This window comes from Rhea americana, unplaced genomic scaffold (assembly GCF_003343005.1).
Source record: "Rhea americana isolate MKP2758 unplaced genomic scaffold, rheAme1 scaffold_68, whole genome shotgun sequence".
Lineage (NCBI taxonomy): Eukaryota > Metazoa > Chordata > Aves > Rheiformes > Rheidae > Rhea > Rhea americana.
This window is the reverse complement of record NW_028186845.1, coordinates 3,015,353-3,039,628: the sequence shown is the minus strand read 5'-3', so window position 1 is coordinate 3,039,628 and position 24,276 is coordinate 3,015,353. Positions and strand designations below refer to the sequence as shown.

The window sequence follows — 24,276 nt, the reverse complement described above, 5'->3', positions numbered from 1 at the left end:
CAGATCTATTAGGAAAAGTCTTTCTCAGCGTACTGGCTAACAGCTTGTAAAGCAGTTGAGTGGAATGACACCATCTGTTCAGGAGTTCAGATACGATGTTTCTGATGCTGTAGTCACTTGGCATGAGCAGAAGTGATTGTAATCATGATCTTCCTGGCTGTTGTCAGTTACAGTTCTTGAACTGTGRCATCCCTAACTAGTTTGCTGTCTGACTTGTAATTCTGTGTTATACTAGTAATTCTGTGTTATACTAATACTTATCTATTGATTCTAGCCAACTACAATGACTTATACCAATGGTCAGTGGAATTTTTCTCAGACTTCTGGGCAGAATTCTGGAAGTTCAGTGGCATTGTATGCTCTCGCCTGTATGATGAGGTAAGTCAGTATTTGTGTTTGAAACAATTGCCTGCACTGAGACTTTTATAGTCATTTTTTTGACCTGTTTCTGGAATCTTCTAAACCACTACTGAGTAAGCGCTTGTGCAGGTAACGCTAAGAACCCTTCATTTGTACAGTCCTGGACTTCCTTGTGTAGTGGATTGTAGTGTTCTATTGCTGATGCATTTGTGCAGTGAAATTAAGATGCATGGTCTTAGARCAGTTCTCACTGTAGTATCCTTGGCCTAGACTCTCAAATACCCTGGCAGTCCTCTGGCTGCTTTTGTGAGGACTCTTCTGATACTACCTTCTCTTTGCTTATGATGGTGGTATATCATTCTGCTTCAGGAGTGCTGGCAGGCAGTCAAGTTTGTGCTTATGTTCCTTGATCTAGCTTACCTGATCAGGACACCTGTTCCACTCCAGTTTTATGGAACTGGTTCTGGAAGTCTTAAGATGTAGGCTTGAAATATCTCTGAGGGAATGATGGTGGCTGGATATAACTGGAATACCAGACCATGTTACAGAACACTGAGGTRAAGATGACTTGGCCTTCCAAATGGAGGGCAAAGCTGGAATTCTCACACTCTTGGCGTGGAATATCGGTAGTAACCTGTGGTTGTTCAATTCAGATGGAAAATCACTTCAAAAAGCTTGATACATAGGAGCCCTGCTGGGGCTTAGTGGAGAGGGGTCTGAACTTGTTCTTAATCCCTGAAGGCTATCTATTCTGAGAACACTTGGAGTACCAGCAGTTCTGCAGGGGAAAACTGGTAAGATTAATTGGCTCTTATTTTGTAAACCTGTATTGAATGATTTGATTAGCAGTTTCTTCCCTTGTAACTCCTGCCATGAAATTGCATGCTTAGATGTGAGACAATATTTCTGAKAAAAATCAGCAAGAATGCAAGAACTGGCCTGCTTCTTGAAGTATGTAGTCTAGCTGTAATACTTTCCTAGTCCTTTTCATAATTTCTTCTATAGTTGTTCAAAGTCTGGCCAGTTTGGATTTGGGATACTTTCGTGTCTTATGTTCTGTACTGTTAAATTATCCTGATCAAGCAGTTCAGAGCAATTATTTTCCATGCCTGTATCTGTACTGAGCAAACTGAACAGTGAGTAATACTAATTGTTCTCTTGTCTTACAGGATGGGCATTTCAGGCAGTCTGTCCTTAMAGATACCACTGTTGGCATATTCAGTGACTGGACAATTTGAAGGGAGACTAAGCYAGACAGTAGTGGCCAAAGTAAACCTGAGGGTGAGAAGCAAGAACAGAGGTGTGCCTAGGAAGGTTTTAACTAGAGCTGATGTGGAAGAAACAGGTTGGGGGCAGGTGTTGAAGCTCACAGAAAAGGGCATGGTTGTSATTGAGACCATAGAACAAGGGGTAGTTGATGATACTCTTCTGCAGTACTTTGTCCATTACTTCAATACAGACGCTAAGGGCAAGGTAGAGTTTAACAAGAAGTTTCATAAGTATCAGCTTCAAGGTTTAGCTCAAGCTCTCTTGAGCCTAGAAGATGCAATTGGTAATGAAAATCCTTGCTATTGATTCATTTCTTGTGGATGTCAGGAAGAAAGGCTGGCTGCAGTAACTCTTCTGTGAGTGAAGAGCTGAAGAGTTTGAAGCTTCCTACAACTCTATCCCTGCTGTTTATCAGCAAGCATTATGCTTTGGAGAGAATAAAGTTCTCGTGAATCAGATTTGACTGTCTCATTCCTAACCAGTGAAACATCTCTGCTTTTACCAGTCAGAATCTTGAAGTACTGATAACTGCAGTTATGTAATATGAGCTTCTACATCAGTCTCAGTTTGGAGACAGTGGAAAGACTTTTCCTTCAGGAGCTCTGTAGGCACACAAAGCCTGTAAATTGGAACAGCAGCAGCTTTCCCATTTTTGGAAAGTGCTTCTGCTGAGATGGATGGTTTTCTCAGGTGAAATAGCCAGCAATTAATCTAAACTTAGTGAAGGCATTCAGCATGCTCTTTATTCATGCTAATGTAGCTCTATAGCAATAGAGACCCATGTCTCTTCTGAAAAGAGCAAAGGTACAGCATATAAAGCTATCCTGGTGTGACAGCATGGTCACCTGCTGTGTCAAGTTACAAGTAGCTGCTTGCCTACAATACAGCCTAAACCTGTGCTTTATTTCTGAAATGCACCTGAGAGCTTTCATCTTGTGGGATATTTAGGGAGCAGGAGGGCTGCTTTGAGTATTTGGATAGTGTCAGATCCCCTTAATTCTTCATGAGGTATTCAATTTTGTTCCAGCACATACAAAACATTACATGCAGCACAAATCAACATAGAGATTGAATTTTACCGTTCATATGAAAGACAGACATTCTCAAAGGTATAGTCTGTGCTTACAGTAGTGCCAAAGGTAAGCACAAGCTTTCAATGACATGATAATGTGTGTTAATAGCAGACACTACTACTATCCAGTAGTAGTTGTACAGGAAATTGCTTAAAAACATGCAGTAGATATGATAAAGGGTACTTTTGATTAACATGAGTTGCTTATTGCTAGCTAGTGAGACTGGGGAAGTGGTCACTGTCTGGTCAGCTGCTGTGAAGAACAGKTGCAGAACAGCAGGTGGTGGCATAGGAGTGCAGCTGATAACCTGGCATGTTCTTGTAACCACAGAAACTGGCCTTGTATGGCTCAGCACTGCTGTGAGTGGGAGGGAAGCCCTGCTCATTTAATGAGACTCACGTTATCGGCAATGCTACTGTTGGTGGCAGTTCTTTCCCTTTCTATGAGCACTGTTGGGCTCTGAAGTCTTGAGTGAAAAGCTTGTGTGTTTTGTACCCTTTTTGGAACTAGGAATGATCTGCTAAATCACTAGTGGACCTTGAGGTTTCTGTTGCTTGCCAAGAACAAGGAGAGACCTGTTCATATAATGAACACCAAAGTGATATTGGAACTAACTAGAATTCCTGGGTAGTAGGAAAATGAAGCATCAAGTAGGTGGATCTTGTAAGGAGCTCTTGGAAGGGACATTTAGCTTCAGGGAAAATTAGAGCTATAATAGACTTTGCCTTGGGAAAAACTTAAACTTTTTTGCTTTTGTTAAAGCTGAGGAAGTCAGCAGTGAAGGTCTSTTTTAAAGAATTCTAATTATTGGAGTGGTATATTGCTATAAAAATTTTCTGCGACCTAGGCTGAGTTGTGTAAGCATTATGCTAGTTCAGTTCTGGCTAACTTTCATCAGCACAGATTTACTTGACATTTTCATTTTTAGGAAATACACTTGAAATAAAGTAATAGTTCCCAYATAAGCTTTAACTTTGTCTAAAAACATCAATTTTAGAGTTGCCTCTGGTGATACATACTGTACATTTCAAAGTACAAGAACATTGTTTTGGATGAAATTTTCTGAGTTATCTGGCTTCTAGAAGAGTGTTATACTTGGCTCATGCAGCTCATGCTCTAAAACCTGAGGGTGTAAGCTTAAGGTTTCAAACACAGCTATAAAATAAACTTTCCATTTAAAGATTGCAGAGTACATGTGCTGCCAGGTAGCTGTGTCTAAGCACTGGGGCATTTAGGATGGAGGATACAAACCTTTGAATTATACTGAGTCTCTTCCTATTACTGTTATTAAAGGTACATTCCTAAATGTGACTTACTGAGAGTAATTTAGTTCTCATTGGGAGTATTAATTAGGTTGTGATGGTGGGAAAAGTTGTTTCAACTGAACTTATTTTTGTAATTACTTTTCACTGTACTTAATTCTTAAGTTTTGGAGTCCTAAATGGTAAATTATTTACTATACATTTATCAAGTTATACTCTCCTTTTAGAAAAGAGTATATTGACAATGGTAGTAACATGCACTCTGATATTTTATAGTACACTTGTTAGTTGTAGAGGCTATAGTAGTGCTTTTGTACTGTGGATGAAGCTTTGCTGTCTTTTGTTTATTGCAACTTAAAATGGAGAACTAGAATAAAAACGATCAAAACTTGTGGTTATGTATGATTGTACAGGTCACTAATTTAGCCCATGCCTTGTTTGAGTTACCATTGCTGAAGCTGCTGGTGCTGGTTTCTGTACTTTGTGGCTTGTGTTGGGGCAAAACTGGAGGCTCTCGCCTTTCATGCTTTGGCTTTCTTAAGGGAAAGCTGGCCTGTATGGCCTGGTAGAGAGCAGCAGTATGCTGTAGTGAAGTCCCTGCTCGAGATGATCCCAGAACCGAAACTCTGACATGTGCTGTGGCTTGTCTGTGTTTTGCAGTCAGGCTTTACTGACTTGGTTCACTTGCATATTTAAGGCTGTTCTGAAAGCAGAACTAGGAACTTTCAGTCTGATTTTAATCATGACTTTGCTTGTCAGAGTTTACAGACTGTTAATCTTCCCGGGATCCATTGTCTGTTTGCCATCCACGTACTGGGGGAGACGGTTCTTGCCTAATGGAGTGTGTTAAGAATATGAAATTAAGTAGCTAGTATCTGTATGATGCTCTGAAAAAGGAAATGATGTTACAGTTTTCTAGAAATGTATCATTTCTTTTTTTCAGGTGGTTGATACATCTAGAAGTATTGCAGATGTCCCAGAATGGTTTAAAGGTAGCCGTCTGAACTACGCAGAAAATCTCTTAAAACACAAGGAGAATGACAAGATTGCACTTTATGCAGCAAGTAAGTATTAACTAGTAACTTTATGGTGTTTATTTCTAAGGCTAAGTCCTGTGACTTTGAAAACAGCTCTGCCTTTTCTGAAACCTTGAAAYAAACTGGCTTTGGATGAAGAGAAAAGAGAAGAATAAAGCTGTCAGCTCTACAAAATCTGTGATCCCAGTCCTCAAAATAAGGTGAAATATGGTCCAGGAATATAATTATCTTGTTCTGAAAAGTTCTTGGCAATGTAAATCAGATGTCTTTCTACAAAAATGTGCTTAACTGCATGAAGGTAGTGGAAGTCATGCTGTGTTTAGCATCACTTGTTATTTGAGCTGCTAGTTCATGTTTGTCATTCACTTGCCTAATGCTTGTCTTCAGGAAGCTTTTTTTTTTTTTTTTTTTTTTTTTTTTTNTTTAAGAACTTAAAAGGAATACACAAGGAATATATACATGTAAGGAATGCTAAGGAATACATATAGCATGGGTAGGAATTAGCTCCTTTTTGCCAGTCCTGAAAGGAAGAAGTTGCATGCATGGGAGAGTCAAAATTTTGCTTTTCTGAAGCATTAAACTTCAGCCTTAATTTTTTTGTTGTATGAAGGAAGATATTAAGTCCAGAAAAATCAAAGTTTCAGTATAGTATGAGGATAGTGAAGTTAATGAAGACCATTCCAATACTTGCTGACATTTGTAACTTTTTAAAATGGTTCTTGGTTCTGTTAGATGGTTTTAGCTTCTGGGCAGGTGCATCTGAGTGCCTTCTCACTGAATTGCTTGGAGATGTTCTTTAGCTGGACCTAATCTTTCTCAGCTTAATAATAAACAAAGCAGCCTTAAAGCTCATTAGCAGAGAAAATTATACAAAACTATGGATTGATTGCATGGGTATTAAATCTTGTTTTCTGACTTGTGGGGTATGGACAACAGCTTTGATAGTTATTAAATGAAGCAGTGTGAGGCAGTACATTGTAAGCTTAGTTCTGGAAAAAGAAAACATACCAGTTGCATTTTACTGCTTGGGGTATTAAAATAAAGCTTTCTGATCATATATGTAAAATCAACTCTCAGTTCAGAGAGGATGGGAGAGTGTGACCCAGTTTTGGTGAAATCTGGTAAAGTCTGATAGAAATAAGGATTGTAATAGAAAACTGGCTTCAAAATGATGAGCTTCAACTCTTCACTTCTGAATTATAAGATCTTTAAACAATAACTATCTTTCTTCTTCATTAGTTAATACATCAGAGTTTTTCCTAAACAGAATCCTTCGCAATAGTTGAAAGCCAAACACCTATCAGTAAGCTGACTCTAAACTTACATAGAATTGACATGATTGACTTCTGTTGTCCGCAGATAAATGTTAAAAATTAAAATGCATCACCTGGAAAAACAGTGGAGTTTCTCAAATACTTGTCCATATTATTGAAGGAATCATTAGCARCTTAGTGGATTATCCAGTTTGGTATGATTACTTTGTCTCTTTAGATAGTTTCTTGTTAGGACATCATTGGGTATACTGGAGACTCACTGCTCGTGTAGCATAATCATGGGGGACAGACAATATCAACAGGAACAATTATTTCCCAGTTGAATCAATGCCTGGGTAGAGTGAATGAATACACTTACTGCTCTGTAGTGAATAGAGGCCCACCTGCTTTTTTTTTTTTTTTTTCTGACCTTCTGTTGTGTTTAATCTTCTTAAGTTCTTTTAAGTCAGTGTATGGTGTGTGGATTGTTTTTTAAAACTTCGCTGCTAGGTCAGAGTAGTGCTTAGGAACCTGTGTCAGGTTCCTGAAATTACTAGGGATGATTCTGTGAGCAACTCCAGGAATGTAAAAGAGCACAGGAAAGCATATATAACTTTCCTAAACCATTTTCTGGTTATTGGCTTCCACTGTGAATCTTTGTTTCAATAAGGTACCCTTCTCCTGAGGCCTTAACCATGGCACAGCATTCCACAGTCTTGTTTCCTGTTGTTCCGTAGGAACACAATCTGTAAATAGGCCCTACTCCAGCAACTATGATTTACTCATTACATTACTTCATCATCACCTGCTATGTTGCTCTGTGTTGGTCAAAATTTACCTGGGTGTGTATCTAATGCAAAAGACAAAAATAACATTCCCTGTTCAAGGAAATTATTCTTATTGTAGCTGATCTAGAAAGACAWATGAAGTGCATTTGTTGCTGCGTCCTTGGCGTGTGTGTTATGAGAGATGCTGGTTACTGGAAATAGGATGGGCCAAGTGGTTTGTGGGAGGCAAACTGAGGAAGTACAGGAATGGACCTTTAAGATGGCAAACTTTGCATTTCATAACATCTAGATTTGTTTTCTTTTGCTAGTGACTTACTGAGAGCTTACATAATATCTGACAATACAAAAATGGAAACTCCCTGCAAGATCTCTTCAGAAATGAATGTAGTCCAGTATGGTGTATATGCCTTGTGATATCTTGGCAAAGACAGATCTTTAAAAAGTATATACTGAAACTGAGACCTTAACTATGAGTCTGATTTCTCTACTCAAGTGACTTGCCTTAAAATCTAAACTTGACACCTTGCTGCTTCTTCCTGAGATGGAGAAGACTGAGCAACAAGGGAAAATGAGGTTCTTTCCATGTTAGAAAGCAGCCTCAGCAAGTGCAATCTATTTATTATGAATGTGCTTTTGAGAACACACATTTCTCCAATCATCAGCAGGCATTTTCAGGAGTGTACATTCCTGCCTTTAAAAGTTCTCATGTCTATTAAGTCAACACTACTGATTAATACTGGATTCCTATTAAAAAAGAAAAGCTTAGTACAGCCTAAGAGAAAAAGCCAAAAATATAATTGAGGGAACTTTTTCCCTAGAATTATTTCATATTCTTTTCCTTCTAGATTTTTTTTTGTACTAGATTCCACTACTTAGGTTGCAATGTGTAATTTCTGATTGGTTGTACTTGTAAATCTTTTTTTTTTCCCCTCAGAGGAAGGTAAAGAAGAAATTTTGAAGGTTACTTTTGAAGAACTGAGGCAAGATGTAGCTCTGTATGCTGCAGCCATGAGGAAGATGGGTGTTGAAGTAGGAGACAGAGTTGTGGGTGAGTAACTTTATTTTTTGAAGGACAGCAGGTGAAATTTCTTYGAAATATGCAACTGAGTAGTCAAGGTTATAGAAACAAATATTGAATACTTTCATAAAATACTCTTAAAAAATGCTCTTGTGCTGCCATATTTCTGTTTGTATGAATTACCTTTTTAGAGGGAAGGAAGCTGAATTAGCCTGCAAGCCCTCAAGCCCTGGAGGGGGAAGGAGAGCACTTCATTTGTTTCTTCACTGAAGTCTTTTATAAGTACTCTGTTAGAAGCAGGAATGATGGAGATTTTCTATCTAGTTGAGCTTTGATTCATGAGGTATGGCAAGCTCAAATGAGGGCTGTATTGGGAATCATGGTTCCCAATTTTGTTCCATATGCAAGCTGAAGTTCCTGCAGCCCCATGATGGTATCAGCAACTCCAGCTGTAGTTTTGGTGTCTTTGTGTGAATAGATATCTGCTATTCTTTCCTGCTTTACTATTTCTCAGGTTAGAGTCTATTTTCTGGCATGAGTCATTGATACACAAAGCCTATTTTAATAGAAAAATAGAGGAGAATATTGTACTCTAGAGAAACAGATGGAACACTAATGTTTAAGTATGAACCAGATGCAGTTGTGTCAATTGGGAGCATTCATTGTGAGTTAACAATCTCATGTAGATAAAATAGCTTCTTGTGTTTTGAAGTGCAGATTAAAGTGCCATTCAGTCCTGATTAGCATTTCTAGAACTGTTCTTATCAAAAACATTAGAAATACTGTTTTGGAGAAAAGGCAACAAATTTGGAGCCATCATTTTTTTTTTTTTTTTTTGTAAGCATTTCTAATGCTATGTCAGAGTGCCCTGCAGCTAGAGAAGGAGCAACTATACTACAGAAATACTTGTTGGCGTCACTAGTGATAGTAATTATGCTAATAGTGCTACTTTTTTAATTCCTTCTAGTTAATGACAGTATTTTGCTTAGCACAACTGCAGGTTGGCTGACTCTTGAATCTTGTCTGTTTTGGTAACTGGCTTACCTCTTTGCATATCACTTTAAAAAGCATAGCTGATATTAAAAAGGATCACATGCRTAAAATAGCACACTGTAGATACTCCTTATTTATACATTTTAAAAAAGTGCTTATAAATATTAACAATTCCAAATTTCCATTGAAAATTCATCATGTTAGTACATACTTCCACCTAAAGAATAGGATTTTAGCTGTGCACTTTCAGGTCCTATTCATGTCTCTTACCCTGGCTGATGAGACTCTTGCTTGTAATTGCTAGTCATGTGAACCCATATCAGCTCCATTAGTTGACCTGCTGTGTAGTTGCCCTGGACCCTGAATCCTGGAATCCTAGCTTTGACAGATTTGTACTTTGCAGCAGCAGGTATCTAGGGAGAACTTCAATATGAAAGGAATTGATAGTTTGTTTTTTAACAGCAGTCCAGTTATTTATATAAACATTTTTTTTTTTAGATAAGGTCTCAGCTTGTCTTTCACTTGTTTCTCTCCTATGCCAGATGATACTGGCAGTCTTTAGAGGGGCTGAAATGTGACTTCACAATTGGAGGCTGAAGCTGCTGGCTGTTCTCCACATTTCAAAWTGAAATAGAAGAAGTAATGTTAAATGCTGGGTGGAAAAGCTCAAGTCATACACCCACTTGTGAGATCAAAGGTCAGGCTCCCCAGAGTTTACCAAAAGTCACTGGAACATAATTTGTTCCAAAATTCCGTTGCAGAAGAAAGTGATTCTTCATGTGGCTTACAGTGGCAATTTAGAGCATGATTTTACTACTTTCRAAGAATCATCTTTTAAGTAGAAGGGAGATACTTTATCCACTTTGTTAGTTACCTAATACCTAGTCGACCTGCCAGGCTCTGATTTCTTCATTGCAACTTTCTCTTAAAATTGCTTAAGATCTTGAGCTGTTAGAATCTTATGCAAGACCATTAGCAGTTTTTTGCTGAGAATTTCATTTCTACTCTGTCATCCCCAGGACAGGACTAGTTTAACTTTTCATTATTTCCACATCCTCTAGTTTGTTAAATGGTTTATGATTGTATCACAACAGTAATAATATGCTTAAGTTGGAGGTGGGTTAATGTAGGTGGACAAGTAGCATCATCAGCACTTTTTTCAGCTTGATTTCTCCCTAGTCTGTCTTCTCCATCACTGAGGAGATTACATTTAATAATAAACATAACTGAAGCAGGTGTGTTGTAAAACATCTTTCCTTATGATACCTTGCACTATTGGCAATGATGCTTGAACAGTTGGAAGAGATGGATAAAATTGCTAATCTAAGCAGCACAAATCCAAGGGTGAAGTACTGTGGTCTACTGGCCGTCTGTTTGGCGACTAACAAGGACTGCTGTGGGAACAGAATAAAACTGGGAGAGTCTGTGCTTTTAATCTGGGAATAGGTTGTGTCTATTGTATCCCTGTAGGTGGCTTTGTTCTGTTACAAGTTAGCAGTTGTTATATATGAACTATATATAACAACTATATAACTAGATATATAAGCCAATCTTTCTGTGTTCACAACCCTCTCAGCAAAGCATCAACAAACTATATTGTTTAAAGCTGTTATTTTATCTATAGTAACTGTATTAGCCCTAATTGCTTRCGTGGGTTTTAAAGCTAGCTTTGTAAGAAGATTAGCTTGTTACTAATGGTCTGAGGCTGCAATAGTGCTAGGTAGGATGACCATTTAAAAATCCTACAAGAGTATGAAATGCTATTAGTGATATCAAACAGAGGAGCTAAAACTTTGATCTTTGAAATTCTCTCCTTTCTGTTTGAAAGCCAGGGTGCATCAATCACATGAGCCATTGAGAGGGTATTTTGATTGCCGCTCCCTGCTTTTCTTTCTTCCTTTTGCATTCTTTCAAAGCTTAAACTAAATCTTTGAGTCTTTTTTCTTTTTTGTATTCAGATTGCTAGAGATGTTTGGATGCCTCTATTTGAGTACACATTTATGCTGCTTTATGAAGGTGTTAGAGGCTTTCAGAGAATGTGTTCCTGGCTCCGAGAATATTTGCTATAGTTTCCAGCATGACTACACCCAATGCTTCTTGGCTATGGCTTTTGTCTGTTCTGATGATAAAGTACTGTAGTATGAATGAACATGTACACTTTAGATTTCAGCACATACTAGATCAAATAGTGATTAAATAGAAAACACTGTCCAGAGTAGATGGAGCTGTAAAGTGTCTTTAAAAAAAAATCCCTACAGTATTGGTAAAATATCACTTGTCCTGCCTAGAGTTTTTGTCATAGGTAAAAGGTGGTTTTTTTTTTTTTTTTTTTCCCAATTTGTCTTTATGGAAAACTTATGTCTGGCTCAGGAGTGCTGCTAGGACCTAGTATTACAAACTGAATTCCTAGCTGCTGGTTCACAACTTGTGTGTTTTGAGCACTCTATTCAGTTGTGTTCTAGTTCCCTCAAAGAGAATGAAAAACCTTCCTTTTTCTAGTTTAAAAAAAAAAAAAAAAAAAAACGGTTTCCTCCCTTCTGACCAGCTTCAAGAAAGGGGAGGGTTCTGCTGAGATGCATCTTTTATAGACCTTACCTTTAAGATGCACCAGTTCTCATCTTTTGCTGAAATAACATATCAAGGGACATGGAGATTCTAGTTAAATATATGAACAAACATAAAATGAATAATTAAATTAGCTGTGCCATTCATCTGTAGCGTAGAGCTTCTGTACATAGGTCATTGTTCTGTGAAYCCTAAAAGGAATCCAATTAAAGGAAAGTTGTATTTTCCTTTGTCAGCAAGTTTCTATTGACAAAGTTTTAGCCATTTATGACCTGTACCAAACTCCTGAATGCTCTGAGGATTCAGTAGATATCTCAAGGTGCATAATGAAAGGCAGAGTATTTTACAAGTATGATAGTTACTTAGCTATAATTGGTTTGCAGAGTCCCTGATGTGAGAAAGGAAGAAAACACTTTTCTTTCTGAGAATTGTTTTAATTTGAAAGACCAACAGAAGCAATTTGCAACTTTTGGATATGGGAGCTGTTAAGGGACAAATAACCTGATTTCTTCTCTTGCTATGTTTGGAGGATCTTCTGGAACAAAACCACACTTCTATTCATGTGTGATGTTTGAGATTATAACAATGTGAAAAATCTGGCCAGCAGGCTGTTTGGCTTCAACAGCCACATAAAGGTGCAGGAAAGCAGATTAAGTTGCATTACATGTTTCATACCTTTTGGCTGATACTCTCAACCTTGAAACCAAATGAAAGTAATGATTTAATTGTTTGGTTCAGAACAGTAAAGATGCATATACTTGCCTGGAGGGCTTTTATAGGAATAGTGAAGAAAACTTGTGTATAGTAGAACTAATGCTTCTAYAGTATGGGTAGGTAATCACACTGCTCCAAAGCTTGGAGAAATCTAGTCTTCAGTGCTATCTAACTTCTTGATAACCCTGTGTAAGAAGTGCAAAGTGGAAATATGTAGCATCGGTTAAACTGTTTCTATCACACAAGTACAGTTTAGGCAGTTTTGCTCTGTAGATTTCAAATAATTCTTCTAGAGGAAGATTTACCTCATTTTTTTTTAAATGAGCTTTTGCTGCACTGTATGTACTTACAAACTTAACTGACCAGAACCGAACATCACAAACTGTAGGCAGCTATARTGAACAACTTGCATCTTAACCTGCCAAGAGGTTTTTACAACTCAGAAAAACTGAGTTCTTTTTTTCTAGAGAATGTTAGGTATAAATCACTATTTTCAAAGATACTGAACTTGATACTCCCAGAAGCACAGCGGTTTACAAATTAGCTGAATTTGTTCAAGCCTGATTAATAAAACCAATTTTACATTGACTCATGAGGAAGAAACAGTCTAAGACCTACTATTCAAATAAACTATTCTTTATGCCTTTGGAAAAGGATGAATTTTTCAAACTGTGTAGACAAATTGGCAAAAATCAAACTGTGTTGTTACTTGATAAAGTTAAAACATAATAGAAATTATATACTTAAAATCTGTGGGTTTAGTTCCTGTCCTGAAAAGTACTTCAGTATGTATCTTTCAGTCTGGAAGAGCCAAGCACTAGTGAGTTTTTGCTGCCTTGTAGAAACTGTGGAGTACCTGCAACTTACACAAGTCTGGGACCTGTAAGAGTTCAGCAGCTTTGTAAAAGACATTTGAAAAGCATTTTTTATTGCTMTTTAAGTCTGTTTTCAAACAAAGTTCTAATTAAATGTCAATTAGGCCAATCATTTACCTTCTTTTAAGTACTTAGACATCATTCCATTGGTTTAAAAGGCTTATCTGAAAATGCAGATCTTTAGWCTAATTTACTGTGATTTAAGTGAGTTTTGGATGTATGTTCTTGATTGGTAAGTTGGATTCTGATCAATTGACAGTCATCCTCTGTCATGTAGCAGRCTTTCTGATGAGTTGCTGGTCCTGCCATATTCCCTTTTCAGCAGAGACACTGGTTTTGCTTGTTGGTATTTAAAATTTTGAAAATGCCTCCTGAAAGTTTAGCTATGTAAAACTGAACCTTTACTTTGGAACTTCTAATGTATTTAAAGCATAAAACAAATATGAAGAAAATCTGGTCTACTCTCTGCTCCARATGTCTGTATGTAGAATGTTGCTTTCAGATGCACTCGACATGTGTATGTCAGCATGTATATGTTGACTACAATTAGAATTAAGCCAGGTAAAAGTCACCTGATCTCTCCAGGCTATTTATGTCACTTCTACCAAGCAAGCAATGAAATGTTTTCCTCTGGGTATGTTAAACAGCTGAGTACAGAATGTGTTGAAGGAGTTTGAGAAAGACATCTGTTGTGACATGACCTAATTGTGTAAGACAACCTTAGAGATCAACAAACTCCTTTTGAGATCCCTGCCTTTCTAAGTACTATTGAGCATTTCTAATTTTTCCTTCCAAATGCTTAGTCTTCATAGTAATGGCCTGTTGCTATTGCGTGGTGCTATGCTCATAGTCTGTGTAGCCTGTTCAGTCTTCTGAATTACTTTCTCCTAGTCTTTTCTATTTGCCTCTTCTTATCCTGAGTTTCATCAATAAACACTTGTAGATTGAGAGTAACTTTGTGGATATCATCTGATGTAACTGCTCTCTTTAGAGTTATTTCTATCATTTCTATCACTGTGGTGRTTAGACTTTGAATGAGGACTTCATGAGTAGATGTGGCAAACTTGCAGAGTTAATTAAATGATGTTTTGGTCTAGATCCTCCCCCCTTTTTTTCTTTTTTTTTGTGAACTGGCTATTGTAAATTGTAAACATTGTAAATACTGATCATTTTTTAGGTTTCTTCCACATCTAACTCTTCAATTTCTGCTATAGGTTACTTACCCAACAGCATTCATGCTGTGGAAGCAATGCTGGCTGCTGCAAGTATTGGTGCTATTTGGAGTTCAACATCACCAGATTTTGGCACTAATGTGAGTAGCCTTWTTACTGTGTCTTCCAAAAAAACTATGATTCTGACAAATGTGATAGTGATGAATTAATGGCAAATGGATTTTGTTCACTTCATTCTTACTGCCACCTTGTGGCTTTCTTCTAGCGGGGGAAGGTACTTAGCCTGAGATTAATCAAAGTTGCCAAAGGACCTGAAAGCCTAATTACCRTTAATCAAAATCAGATATCCAGATACCCAAGCTGAAGATCTCATCTTTCTACTCCTCAATTTCAAATCAAGGCCAAGCTAAGAATATGCTGCGGTCTGATAGCTTACTCACTGCAATGTGGAACTGGGATTTGGTTTATTCTCTCATGRATGGATCACCAGAAAGCAGAGTCATGGCTAAGGACAGACAAGATAAGTCTGCTGATAAGTGGCCTAATAGGTCATAAGCAGAGGAAGCAACAAGCTACTTAGTGGCCCCCCAAAAAGCAAAGTAAAAATAGTCTRAGAATATAGTCATGGTTGATGTGAGAGGCATTTTTCCTATGGCAATGAGTTGAGCTCAAGCATACACATAATGACTTTTCACAATTGTACTAAAGTTAGTTTAACTGCAGAAGTGACATTTAGTCTTGGGGATAACTTCTAGTGTTGGCCCATGATGTTTGTACCTACTCCTTTCCTTCCAGTGATCTTTTTAGTTCTAATACTCAAAAGTGTATGAGAGTATTAAAATATATAACTAAGCAGCAGAAGAAAGGAATACCTGCTTTTTTTAGATTACTGTGAGCATATCAAAGCTGTTTGTCCTCTAGAATTCTGATATTTAAGTGTTATAAGGGCCTGCCTTTTAAACAGTGTGGTCAAAGGAGTCAGAATAGCACCGCGGTTAGAGGAAACAGTGTTACGTAGCCCTGATTTTGGTGATCATCCTCTTTTGCCAAGTTTAACTGCCACAAACTGAATGAAAACCCTTGTTTTCATGTCATGACTTTCAGCACTGTAGTTCGAGTATCATTAGGTAACCAGCTCTCTGGGAGAACTTCAAGCAGATCCACTGTCCGTGTAAGCTTTTATTATTACATGTGCAAATGAACAATAATGTAACAGAGCTGAGTCATATGGTTTTTCTTGGGGTTTAGCCCTTCWACAATCTTTCCCAAGCTGCTTACCCACACTCCAGTTTCTTTGCATAAGTAGTCCCTTTCATGTACCTCTTGTGTAAGTAAACTGAGCAACACCTATTTACCCTTTTTCTAAAAGGTATTATATTCCTCAACAAGATGAGGGATTTCAGACTGGTATCACTAGCCGAATCAACTCCTTTTTTCAATATAGGAACAGATTTTTGTATGTGAAGGAGGGCAAGAAAATTATTGCTTAGAGAAATGTGCAGTTGAAATAGAATATGGTCAAATTACTCCATATAATTAAAATTTTTTGGTGTTACAGTAATTTGAGTTTTGATTTAGGGAGTCTCTTTCTCTGGAGATATTCAAGGCCTGCCTGGATACAACCCTGTCTAATGTGCTGTAGGTCACCCTGTTTGAGGGGGCAGTTGGACTAGGTCTCCAGAGGTCCCTTCCAACCTTACCAATTCTATGATTTATAGAACTGTGTTAAGCTGSCAGTCATACATATGTTTGCAGCTTGACCCTGAAGCATGTGTATCATTGGACCTGACAAGGGTGTGTTAGAATAGTTGCTTAGCTTTTGAGTAAATATGAAATTGGAAAAAGACTTGGAATAAAATATGGTAAAAGCAGTCATGATATTCAGTGTGCAGTGGATGCTTTGGGAGTATATCTTGCTTTATTTTTTGGAAAGTTGTTAGCATATCACAAGCAGTAGCAGATGCAARTAACTTTAAAATGGAATGTTGAATCTCTTTCTTCTATCTAAATATTTACATGAAAATACTTGGAGAATGTACTATCTGTGTACTGCTGAACACAAAACATTTTTAAGCAGTTTGTCCTAAATCTTGATGTTTAATACTGGTAGCTGGCTGAATTGTAGAAGACTTRTCCCTGGATTAGCACTAGAGGGCAGCAGCATACCATTTGCTTGCATTTGGGATTGTATCATTTTGAAAAACTTAATCATTACAGCATACAATGATCAGTCTGTTCTACAAGTATTTTCTGCTTGCTCAGAAAATAACAGTATGGAGTATTTTCTTTGCAATGTGATTTGATCTCTCCTCTGGAGGAGGATTGTTTTGCTTGTATTACAGAGTACGGGTATGCTTTCTGTCCATGCTGATGTGCTGTTATTTTCAGTGACCAGCTTTTTTTTTTTTTTTGTGATAGCTTTTTTTAATGAAGCTTTAGCCTTGGAGCAGCAGTGCTATCAATATCACTTATTCTTATTTGTTGRCATGAATTCAAAACCTAAAATCTTGAGGGAGATCAGCAGAGGTCCTCCAGAGTATTGGCTTTCATCCTRCAGAGCAGATTTCCTTCTTTTGTTTCTACTGTTAACAAATGAATACCTCATATTCAAGCTTTGGAAAAAATGTATTGTTTTCAACATTTAATTTCAAAGCTAATTGTATCTAGATGTTTGTACAGTTACTTTTCAGAACTGCCTACGTGTTGCAGGCTGTGAATACCATACGTTTGAAGGCTTTGCAAGCACTCAGGAAACCTGTTGTCAGAGAACCAGTGAATTCCCTCCCACGCAGAATGCCACCCTTGGCAGCTTTTGCTTAATTTCTCTGGTTATCCTTGTCTGTGTAGGTATATGCGTGTAGTAAAGTGGTTCTTTTCAGCCTTGCATAAGTGACTGTTGGGCATGTAAGTTTAAGAAGAAATTCTGTTAGAACTACGTGCAAAACTTGGTAAGACCTAGTAAAGTTAGTGCAGCTCCATTCCTGTGCTATTTTCAGTACAGGATTTGAGGCTCATCAGATAGAATAAACCATATCTGGTATACCTGAGCTTTTAATGAAAGCAATTCCTTGCTGAGCCATCTGGTTGGATTAAAGTTCCGGTGTAGCAATTACATGTTCCATCTGTTTGTATTCCCTTTGTATCACACCAAGCTGCCCTGKGGGATTTGATCCTGCCAGTGCTAATGAATACAGCTGGGTGTGTTAACAGGGTTAATAAGACCCTGAGAACTATAGTTGTCTCAGTTTCCAATTTGTAGTCCTCTTCTGTTAGGATACCTTTAGTCATCTCCTTGATCTTCATTTTTGAACACCAGGCAGCATGGATAAGGGCAAGGAGAATGTTCCATGTTCAGCATGGATCTATGCTCTGTGGTCAGTTTTCAAAAAGGATACAAAGAAATGGGTATGATAACAAATTTAGGGCAGTTTGAAATTCAACTTCATGCTCCGTACTTTTGAAGTAGGCTCTCTGGCAACCCTGATTAGCCCAACATGGGAAGATGATATTTAATAGTTGATTGTGACTTTTTTGGCATTGTTTTGTTAATTTGACTATAATTAGACTCTTTTTTTTGGCTATAAAGTAGAAGATAAACCAAGATACAGGTAAGGATATGGGGTTTGGGGAAGAACAAGCATGTGACTGAAGTTGTCTACTTTTGCAACATGATTTAGACTGTTCTTAAACAGCTGACAGCTTTACAATATTGAGTAATCCTGTGGTTCCTAATGTTTCAGGTAATGCAACTAGAGAGGGATGAGCAGAACTCTGTCCTGAAAGCTTTTATTAAAAGGACTTGCTTTTTCCTTGTTCAATACAAAGAAATCAATTTCTGGAAGGCTGTGGCATGCAGTGTATATGGAAAAATAAAAGAAATGACAAATCTCTAAAATRTGGTAATAGCTGTGGTAAATTCCTGAAAGCAGTCTTAACTGGAGAAGACACCTGAAGATTTAGCACTTGAGCATGTCCTGCCTCAAGGGTGCTAAAGGAACTATGGCTATCTTGTTAGTGGTGTATGTGTATGTTTGCAATATCTAGGCRTGCTGATACAAGACTAGTGGAACAGTTTCCCTTGCTAATCTTAGCAGAACAAAGCTATGAGTTCATGTGAAGTGCCACCTTGCCATATATAAATGCCTCCTCCAGTAGTCTAAAGTGTCTTTCACTTCAAATAAGTGGGCCTTCAAGTAAGTGCTTAACTCCTACTCACATTACAGGTGCTTATTCTCTTTAGACTAATTTATAAATTTCATTCTCAAGATGATTGAAGTGCTTAGATTCCATTGTAAACTTGGTCTTTCAGTGAATGATGTTYTGTGATCTGTAATGATTTTTCCTTTGTTATTGATTGATGGTCATGAAATAGATAGGATGTTGCYAGCCTGGTGTGCCTTGAAGATCTTGGGTGGGTGAAAGACAAGTAGGCAAGAATTTCAACAACTCTGCCAATTTCTATCGTTACTCCTTGCTTCAAACAAGATTTGCATTTATCARCCAGTAGGCTTTCCTGGTTTAGCAATTCATTTTTTAAGTTGTTTTTCCTTGTTTTGTCCCTAGGGTGTCCTGGACAGGTTTTCCCAAATTCAGCCTAAGCTCATCTTCTCTGTTGAAGCTGTTGTATACAATGGCAAAGAACATAACCACTTGGAAAAACTGCTCAGTGTGGTAAAAGGTATTTCACTGCATGCCATCTAATCTCAGCTGTGCTGTGGTTCTATGAGTGCTCAAAGCCTGTACTGTCACTGAGAGAAGTTCCACCTCTGACTGCTTGTCCCTGTCCTTGATCCTTTACAGTATCCTTATGGATAGAGATCTCACTTAGAATGGCAGAACTGATTTGAGTAAAAACTAGTCTTTTGCTTGCTTAATTATAAGTCTCTTGCTAGCTTAGTTTAAATACATTAGTGCCTATACCAGTATAAATCAGCAGGTAGCATAAGTGAGGGAATGGAGAATAGTGATACTTTTGYTTTTCAAGCTGATACTAAGTGCTACTGAAAGCTACTAAAGGAATAGTACAGAATTAGAGCTTTTTGATTTTATGCTTTTTTTTTTTTTTTTAAGGTTGGCAATAATGAAGGAATCTTATTTAGGTAAAAACTTAGTCTTTTGGTGTTTCTTAACACTTAATATTTCCATTATTGTATATTACACTATACAATCCAATCAGGTAGAAAAGACTTGGCTTATATAAATGGAAGTAACATTTTATATAATATCTTTCTTCCAGGGCTTCCAGATCTGAAAAAAGTGGTGGTGATTCCTTATGTTTCATCAAGAGAAACCATAGATATTTCTAGGATTCCAAACAGGTAAGTGGATAAAATGAGCTTTTGAGCTGCTACTGTCCCAGCTAGGGATGAGATTTATTGAACCTTTCTGACCTCTTGAACTTGTGAAAGCCAGAAGTTAGCCAAATCTCTTGATGCGAGTCCAGCTTTATATTGAATAATGAAAAAACTTTGCAGTGTTGGAATGATTTTCAACAGGGTTGTGTCTGAAATGATCCTTTCTCTTCCCTTCAAGTTGGGGAGGTACAGAATTTGTCAGGGGATGACGAAGTCCAGAAAAACTCGGTCCAGAGTTTAGTTTTCCCACCTTTCCATCTGTTACTCTGATGGTTYTACCCTCTTTAATAATGTTGGAGAACATAGCAGTTAACTTGATCATGGTCACCATACATGGGGTGACCAGGCTTGAACTGAAGTGTGTTCTCATGCAGCAAAGGGCGGCTGGGCAACAACTGCTAGCTTTTCCTSTGCCGCCTCCAGCTGCTCTGATCAGGAGAATGCTTTCTAGTGGTATCTGGATAGAAAGAAGAGCTGTACTATGTTTTTCCAGGAAAGAGGCACTTCTAGCCTCTTTCATTGGTGAGAGTGGAGCAGCTGTTGGTACAAATGCAGGTGGAAGAGCATCTGTTCTAGAGAGAATACTTGGTTTAATATTAAAACTAAAACTTTATTAAATATTCTTTACAGCAGAGCTGTATCTACAGTGGAACTAGGAGAGGAATGTGAAGTTTTGTTTTCCTTTAACTGATTATGGGATTGCTACATACTGTGGTTGGGATATAGGCAGATTCCCTGCTTCCTCAATGTTGCAATAATTTGGGCACAGTGCTGTACTACTGACTAGGCTGCATTTGCACAAGTTGTGCTGTGGTTTTCAGCATCGTGTGGATTTACTGACTGTGGTATCCACTAGGTTTAAGATACCCACATTGTGTTCTGTCTTATGGTCTACTCATTCCTTTGCRCTCTTTTCTTACAAGAGTACTGCCAACATGTATGATGTTTCTGGAGTGAACAACTAAATTGTTTTGAGTACAATACTCTTACTTATGCCCCCTGCCCTCCAAGGTTGTTAGCTTTGACATAGCAAGACATATTTCTACACAGAAAAATATTAAATATTACTATTTGTTTTAAATGAATTTACCTGTTAGTTTCAGCTTGACAGCACCTGATTAATAGCTTCCATTTCCTTTTCTTTCTCTGGAGTACATTTGCATTGTCTGTTGCATGTGTTTAACTTTATGAGAAAAACTTATGTAAAATAAGAGCATCCTGTAAATARCACTATCCTCTTAATATAACTTTATTCTGTAAAACAAGCTATTTTCACTAAAAAGCCTGTATTTTACTTGCCACTATTTTTCATGTGTGACTGCTGGATACTACAGGTAAAGTGTTGGGTTTTTTTTGTTATAAACACCACCATCATTTTTGGCTGTACCAAGGGATGTACCTAGGGACAGCTTAGCTATCCCCTGAGTCTGTTGGAACATTCTTCTGGTTGTAGTGCAGGGAAAGCTTTTGCCCTACCAGTTCTGCAACTGCTGTGCCTGTAATACAGCAGGGGAAGCTGTCCTATACGATGTGATCCTATATTCCAAAATTCCTCATGTACAGGCAATTTTTTCCATCTAGTAATGGGTGAGCATGGAGGAGACTAGGATGTTCTCTGCAGTAGACAAAGTTATCGGAGCTGATATTGCTGATGTGTCTGAGCTCCATTTAAAGCCTGCTCTAGTATCTCTATTTGCATTCCTCTATGCTATCAGAGCTTGCATGTTTTGGTATAATATTTGCAAGGGCAGAAAATCAGTTTGGGTCCACTGCTGTGTGCAAGTTAAAAAGGCCTTGAGGAACTGGGCACACAGCACATACTTGGCTTGCTCCAAGCAAGATTCAGCTGATGCTGAGCTTGAGCTTGTAAGTTCCTCTGGATCTGATTTGCCTGGGTGTGAAACAGATTCTAGAGGTTTTGTATCCCTTGCTACTGTTCTGTTTCTGGGAGTAGAGTGCAGAGGCATCCACACTGGCGCTCTGCCTAGTCAGCATGGGTCTTCTGGCTCCAAGTTTGTTTTGCAAGTTCAGTATCTGTGTTTGTATGGCACTGTACCTTGACTAACAGACCTTGTGGGATCAGTTTTTTCTCCTCATTTGTGCCCTGATTTATAAGCAAGATGCATAAGCCATCTGTGAATAAGCCCTGTCTATTGTGTAGCTCCTTTCCAAAAGCCAAGCCTCCACTGAMAACCTACCTCTAGTTAAGCTGTTAAGGTCCAGATTTATAGGCTTGATTTTGCTGTTTTACATATTAGTGTTATACTAATGTTTTATTGACAAATACAAACAGGAAACAAAACAATTTAATGATTCAAATGAGCAGAAATAGACTAGAAGTGAAACTAATATACATAGTCCAGTTGTGTAGGTTATTGTAAGAGCTAGTAGAACTGGAGGCCATCYTGTATATGGGATGAGGTAATGCTTTCAAAAATTGAAATGTTTTTTTTTTCCCTCCTCTCTTATGCAGTGTCTTCTTAGAAGACTTCCTTGCTACTGGGAAAGGAGACCAGGCCCCTCAGCTGGAGTTTGAACAGCTGCCTTTTAGTCATCCTCTCTTTATCATGTATTCATCAGGAACAACAGGGGCACCAAAATGCATGGTCCATTCAGCAGGGGTATGTCTTTTCTCCTGGAGCTATTCTGTCTTATTTATCCTGGGTTACGTTTTCTCTTTAACAGTATCTATTTCATAATGTAATTCTTAAAGAAGAGTAGATTGCTGAGAGATTTTCAGTAACTTGAAATAAAACTTCTGTTTTCTAGGTGAGTGGTGGAAAGCAAATACAGATTAAAGGATATAAAATTTGGTTTGGAGATTGCTATGGAGACCCTTCAGAGACTTCAGCAATTACTTGGGGGCAAATGTCTGTCACAAAGGCACTAGTAGAATTGTCACAACTGGTATTTGTATTAGAAAAGCCAAAGAACTGGAAGGGTACTTGAAACTGCTTTTTGGATACTATGACAATGTTTGCGCACTTCAYTTACAGTATTTCTGCTTCACTCCTGAGGGTTGTCATTTCAGAGCATATTCACCTTCAGCTMTCATTCTCTAAGAAAGGAATTTAGGAGGTTAGCTAAGTCTTCAGGTATCGCTATTGCTTTGTACAGAAACTTTGTTCTAGGCAGTGTCTTGTTGTGACTGAAGACACAAAGTTGAAGTCAAGTTAACCTATGCTAACACGCTTTCCATTTGCTGTTTGTATTCTAAAAGAAAGTTGTTCTAGGAGACTCGTTAAATTCAAGTTATGATGACATCACTCAGCTGTACCATTTGAACTTCAAATCTACCATTGGTACAGACCTCTATGAAAAGCAGAGTTCTGATACTTCAATTTGCCTGGAGACAGGCAGAAAGTACTGCAGAAAGTGTGCCAACTTGTGCAAATAAAAATTGCATGACTACTATTGAACATCAATCAATACCTACAGGAAAYATTGTTACTGTTTCCCAGCACAGCATTTCTGGCAGGGTTTTCCTTTGCTTGAAGCTGTGTTCCCAGTGGCAGTGCAGATGCAGTTCTGTGATGTCTCTCTTTAAACCCTAAGCCTGAACATAGTGTGGGGCTGGCCAAGGGAAGGGACGTGCATTGGTGTTTGGCTGGAAAAGGTAGTGGCCGGTCTACTGTTCTGGCAGGATTCTCCTTCTCTTGGAGACCCCTTTCCAGTGGCAGTGCAGCCGTAGCTCTAAGCTCTTTTTCTCTGCAAATGCCAGCCCCAACCCTACCCCTAACTGTAGTGTGAGGTGAAGGAAGGAGAGGTCTGCGTGTTTGGCTGGAACAGGTTGTTGCAAGAATAGTGTTTCRGTAGGGCTTTCCTTCTGTTAGAGGCTCCTTTGCTGTTGTCCACCCCCCTCTATGGTCTGTCTCTCCCTAAGCTGCAACCATAACAGTAAGCATAGCCCAGTGTTGTTGGCTCAGCTGAGGGAAGGACAGGCATAGCTCTCACCTTTGGAAAAGGCTGTTGCAGGACTGCCTTGGCAGCATATTCCTTACATAGAAGCTMAACACGGTTGTACTGTGACAGCCTTTTCCGAGGGTGAGAGCTATGCCTGTCCTTCCCTTAGCTGAGCCAACATTGGGCTATGTTTTGTGTCATGGTTGCAGCTGGGGGAGAGACACAGCAGAGCATGGCCTGGACAAAGGCAAAGGGGCCACTAATAGAAGGAAAGCTCGACCAAACCACTCCTCCATCAACAACAACATCTAACCAACCAACCATGTGTGTCCTTCCCTTAACTCACTTCACACAGGGTTAGGGTTAGAGTTGCCACCAGCAGAGAGAAAGAACTTAGAGCTACAGCTACACTGCCACTGGAAAGGGGCCTCCGAGGGAAGAAGAATCCTGACAGAACAGCAGACCTGTAACAACCTCTTTCAGCCATTCTTCTTCCCTCGGAGGCCCCTTTCCAGTGGCAGTGGGGTTGCAGCTCTTCAGTGTGTTTCTCTGGAAAATCTAAACCTAAACCTGAGGCTAGGGTGAGATGAGCTAAGGTAAAGACATTCAACTTGTTGGTCTGAAAGTGAGGCTGAGTGTT

At 38.5% G+C, this 24,276-nt stretch overlaps 1 protein-coding gene across 2 annotated transcripts in view; it reads left to right on the top strand.

The window, feature by feature from the left end:
- AACS (acetoacetyl-CoA synthetase) overlaps positions 1-24,276 on the top strand; it is a 46,614-nt gene that overhangs the window by 2,882 nt on the left and 19,456 nt on the right. For both annotated transcript variants that reach the window (XM_085321045.1, XM_085321046.1), the window contains exons 2-8: positions 275-378; positions 4,908-5,028; positions 7,977-8,090; positions 14,422-14,519; positions 18,943-19,057; positions 19,616-19,697; positions 22,207-22,354. In XM_085321045.1, coding sequence (XP_085177171.1) covers positions 275-378; positions 4,908-5,028; positions 7,977-8,090; positions 14,422-14,519; positions 18,943-19,057; positions 19,616-19,697; positions 22,207-22,354 — 782 coding nt within the window. The remainder of the gene's footprint in view (positions 1-274; positions 379-4,907; positions 5,029-7,976; positions 8,091-14,421; positions 14,520-18,942; positions 19,058-19,615; positions 19,698-22,206; positions 22,355-24,276) is intronic.